Here is a 4,345-nt window from a genome sequence, read left to right as displayed (position 1 = left end):
GGGAACACGGCAGACCCGGTCCTATGGCAGCCGCTGGAGCGCCTTCATCCTGTTTTGTTGTAGTATTCTATTCCTCACGCAGTGACCCCTCGGGGGCAGAGCAAGGACACTGTGGGGACACCGCTCCCAGAGCAGAGGGGGTCCTGCAGGGGGTGACCCTGGCACCTGGCGGCACGGAGCTGAGCTGGGATTGCTTTAGGGGAAGCCCGAGTGGGATTTGCCTTTCTAAGCTGTGGTGGGGGCCGACGAGGCCAGAGCTGAGCTCTCCCCCGGTGCCACCGTTCGTGCAGTCGTGTCCCCAAACGCACCACTGCTTCAGGTCCTGCAGCTCCGGCTTCTGCTCAGCCCCCGTCCCACTGCGCCGGGGCTCCTGGGTGGGCACGGCTGCTCCCCTGCCCCTGACCCTCACGTGGGGATGGCCGCAGCCTCCCCTGACCACAAAGAGCAGAGCCGCTCCCCTCTTTGTTTTCTCCCCTTATTTCCCCCATCTAAACCAAAGACACAGCCAGGCCTCCTTGCCCAATGGAACCTCGTCCCCTGGGTGGGTGCAAAACCCTTTTCGTCCCCCCGGGCCCCTAAAACCGTGCAATGAAGAGGAGCTGGTGCCAGCACAGCAGGGACCACGTGTGACAGGTGCCATGCGTAACCCACACCCCACCCCCTCTCCTGGCACCAACCCACGCCCACCCTGCAGCCCCCCTGAGAATTTTAACCACAAACACGTGGGTTCAGATGCATTTCCACTCACCGACCCCAGATCACGGCTCTGCTCCCCTGTACCCCCAGCCCAGGAGCTGCCATCGACACCGGGTTGCAGCTCCCACCCATCAGGCTGCGCCGCTGGCTCCATCGCTTGCACAAAGGCAAAACCCGCACCGTGCCCGCGCCATCCCGCGCAGTAAAGCCGTGTTGTATTTACAGCCACGTCCGACTCCATCACGGGGACGCAAAGCCGGACAGCAGGCGCGGCTCTGAGCTGTTGCAGCCATTTACTCATCACCACTTAGGGGTAGAGAGAAAATAAATAGAAACATTCTCGCCATCGTTCACGAAGTAAAAAAAAAACAGCATGCAGCCCTCCACCTCCTCGGGAAGAGCAGGGGGTGCCTCCAGCCCTTGGAGGGGGGCTCAGCGCCCAGCCCGGATGTCGGCTGGCCGCAGCTGCCTCTCACCCTCGGCCAGGAAGATGCGCATTGCCCTGTGCAGCATGTGGACGCCCAGGCGCCGGCGCCGTGCCGGGGACCAGCTGGCTGCCACGCCGTAGCAGTTCCCCTTCCGCTGGTTGGTGACGGCACGCAGCCCTGTGGGGTCAGGGGCAGCACCCACAGATCCCACACCGTGCTTACCGTGAGCACCCACGGGGTCCCTGTGAGCACCCGCATTGCTGTAAGGTCCCCGTTGGGATCCCCTTTAGCACCTGTGGCCCCATGAGGTCCCCCTTAGCACCTACATCCCTTATAGTGACAAAGTCCCAATTAGTACCCGTGGGGTCCCATTAACATCTGCTCCAACCCATCTTTTCCCCGCAGGAGATCAGTTTGGGGCATTGTACCCAAACCTTGTGTTGCTATCCAGGGACCCCCCAGCTCTCCATATTGCCCCAGGACAGGCTGCATCCCCCTGCTACCATACATGAGGGGGGACCAGCCCTCTCAAACTCCATCCCCCACTCACCTAGGGCCTCCAGCAAGCAGCCCTCCCTCGTGTACGCCTCAGCCGGCACGCTGCTCTGGAAGCAGTGCAGAGAGATGACACCCATCCCACTCGCCCAGATCTCCAGGATGCGCCGCACTTTGGGACAGCCCTGTGGGACACCCCGTGCCCATAAAGCCTCCTCATTCCCCATGCGATCTACCCCACACCCACCCCATCCCACCTTCCTTGTCCCCACGCGGTGCTGGGTCACAGCCTCGGCGAGGTGGCTGTAGGGCCGGGCACGCGTTCCTTTGCCCACATAGAAGATGGCATCAATGAAGGTCCTGAAGCACTCCACGGGGCGCAGGCGGTGGCAGCGCGATGGGAGGTCCTGTGTGGTCCTGGGGGTGCAGATCCCACCCAGGGAGCAAAAAGAACCTCCAGGTGTTGGGTTCACAGCCTCAGGGGCTGCCCAAGAGGCAGCACATCCCTACCTGGGGTCGAGCAGGAGGTAGTTGAAGCTGGCTTTGAGCAGCCCCTCGCGCCAATGCCGGCTCCGGTCGGGGCGGTCGAATTGCTGTGCCAACACCGTCTCATCCGCGGTGCAGTTGGGGATATGGCCGGTGCGTAGCGCATCTGTCAGCTCAGGGCTGTGCCCTAGGGGGGGGATTGGGGTCATCCTGAGCCCCCCCAGTACTATGGGGATGGATGGTGGTCCCCCAGACTCACCTGCTGGGCTGCGGCTCAGCTCCTCCAAGCGCCGCAGGTACACGCGCCGGGTGAGCACTGTGATGGGTCCTGGGTCGTAGCCCAGCGCCCGCAGCCGCCGGAGGAGTGCTTCATCTGAGAGCACCCGCAGGGACTGCTCTTGGTCCCCGTCCCCAGGACTGGTGGTCTCAGCATTGGGACTGTGCCGCTCAGTGGGTGGGCATCCATCGGGTTCCATGGGGCGGTGGGGACTGCAGTCCGTGGGTGAGCATGGCATCGGTGGGGTCCTTGGATCCAGGACCCTGGGGTCAGTGGCAGGAGTGGAATTCTGAACATGTGATGGGGAATCCTGGAGGTTGTCACTGTCCCCAGGAGCTGGCAGCACTGTGGGGCTGGCAGAACACTGAGCATCTGATGGGGAGTCCTGGGGGTGGCTGGGATCCCCAGGACCCAGCAGCTCAGTAGGGCTGAGGGATCCCTCAGCACCTGACAGAGGGTTCTGGGCACAGCCGTGATACCGAGGAGCTAGCAGCACTGTGGGGCCGGAGCTGCTGGTCCCCAGGGAGGAGCTGGGCTGGCTAGGGGTTCTGGAGAGGATCTGGGTGTCACCTGAGGACCCTGTGCTTTCCACATCCCCACCAGACACATCCTCACCACCGAGGGCAACACAGTGCCTTGGGGTGGTGGCAGGGTCCCTGGGGACGCCCTTGGGTGCTCTGATCCGGGGGGGCCTGCGGGGCTTCTCCAGGCTGGCGTCAAAGAGGGAGGAGGAGGAGGAAGCATTGAGCCTCGCTGCTAAGGCCTGAAGGCGGCTCTTGGTGCGGGGGGTGACGTGGCAGAACTGGGGGGGCTGCAGCCCCTGTGAAGTGACATCCCCTACAGCAATGCCAGCAGGGCTGCTAGGGAGCTCCAGGGGGTGGGGGGAGGAGCCCTCGAGGCTGCAGCCCTGGAACAGCACAGGCAGCTCCTCTGCAGCCAAGGGGTTCTGGGCAGGCAGCTCCCAGGGTCCTGCTGAGGAGGGGGCTTCTCCTGGGCACATCCCAGCCCTGCTGGGCTCCAACATCTCCACTGCAGTGACGAAATGCTCGCTATCCTCGCTGCTGTCCCCGGGGAGGTCATGGCCCCTGATTTCTATTTCCAGCATCCCACGGTTCCTGCTGCAGTGCAGGGGCTGGGGGGGGCTCCTGGACCCAGCACTGGGCTGCAGGGAGCTGCACACCCCCGTTCCCTTTAGGGGTACCTCCTCATGCTCACCCCCAGCCCCGAGCAGCGTGCTGGATGCCAGGGGCTGCAGGGGCAGAGCTGGACACCCTGGGAGCCACGGGGTGACGGAGGAACCCAAGGAGGGTTGAGCACAGCACGGAGGCTCCCCCAGCCCACAGCTGCCCCCCAGCCCGGGCTCCCCCAGCTGGGACACGCGAGTGCTGCTCAGCAGCTCCACAGCGGTGCGATCCTCGGACAAGAAGGACAATGAGCGCCGGGGTCCCTGGGGGGCTGGGAGGCTCCAGTCCCGCAGAAGCTGCACGCACAGCCCATGGCCCTGCTCCAGCGCCAGGTCGATGGCTCGCTTCCCGTCCTGCAGAGGGGGGACACGGCTGCTGGTATCGCTCCCACCAAGGACGGAGGGCTCCGAGGCACCGCCCCCAGCGCTAACCTGGTCCCGCAGCTCCGGGTCCCCCCCGTTCTGCAGCAGCAGCTCCAGGCACCCGCAGCTCCCCCAGGACGCAGCGACGTGCAGCGGCGTGAGCCCCTCGGCAGCCCTACCACCGTACCGGCGTCACCGCCGTCCTGTCGGCGGCTCCGCTCCCCACTCGGCAGAACGGGGCCAGCTCCCCAAGGCCGTTACCTGGCCATTTGGGGATCCCCTCGTAGCGCAGCAGCAGCCGCAAGCAGCGCACTCCTCCCCCGGCCCCCCCCGCAGCGCCCAGATGGATGGGGGCGAACCCCCCTGCAAGCAGCAGGTTGGGGTCGGCTCCGTGCCGCAGGAGGACCTCCGCCGCCC

At 65.1% G+C, this 4,345-nt stretch overlaps 1 protein-coding gene across 1 annotated transcript; it reads right to left on the bottom strand.

The window, feature by feature from the left end:
* Nucleotides 1-909: 909 nt before the first annotated feature.
* On the bottom strand, nucleotides 910-4,343 carry ANKLE1 (ankyrin repeat and LEM domain containing 1; the record flags this gene model as incomplete). The annotated part of the gene is made up of 7 exons (XM_019609963.2): nucleotides 910-1,301; nucleotides 1,675-1,804; nucleotides 1,877-2,036; nucleotides 2,130-2,292; nucleotides 2,365-3,919; nucleotides 3,998-4,109; nucleotides 4,198-4,343. Coding segments are annotated over 7 exons (2,439 nt in total), but the record flags the coding sequence as incomplete, so codon positions are not given.
* Between the last annotated feature and the right edge of the window lie 2 nt (nucleotides 4,344-4,345).

Source organism: Meleagris gallopavo, chromosome 30 (genome assembly GCF_000146605.3).
Source record: "Meleagris gallopavo isolate NT-WF06-2002-E0010 breed Aviagen turkey brand Nicholas breeding stock chromosome 30, Turkey_5.1, whole genome shotgun sequence".
Taxonomy (NCBI): Eukaryota; Metazoa; Chordata; class Aves; order Galliformes; family Phasianidae; genus Meleagris; species Meleagris gallopavo.
Note: the sequence above shows the minus strand (reverse complement) of the source record. Positions and strands in the feature narration are given on the sequence as shown.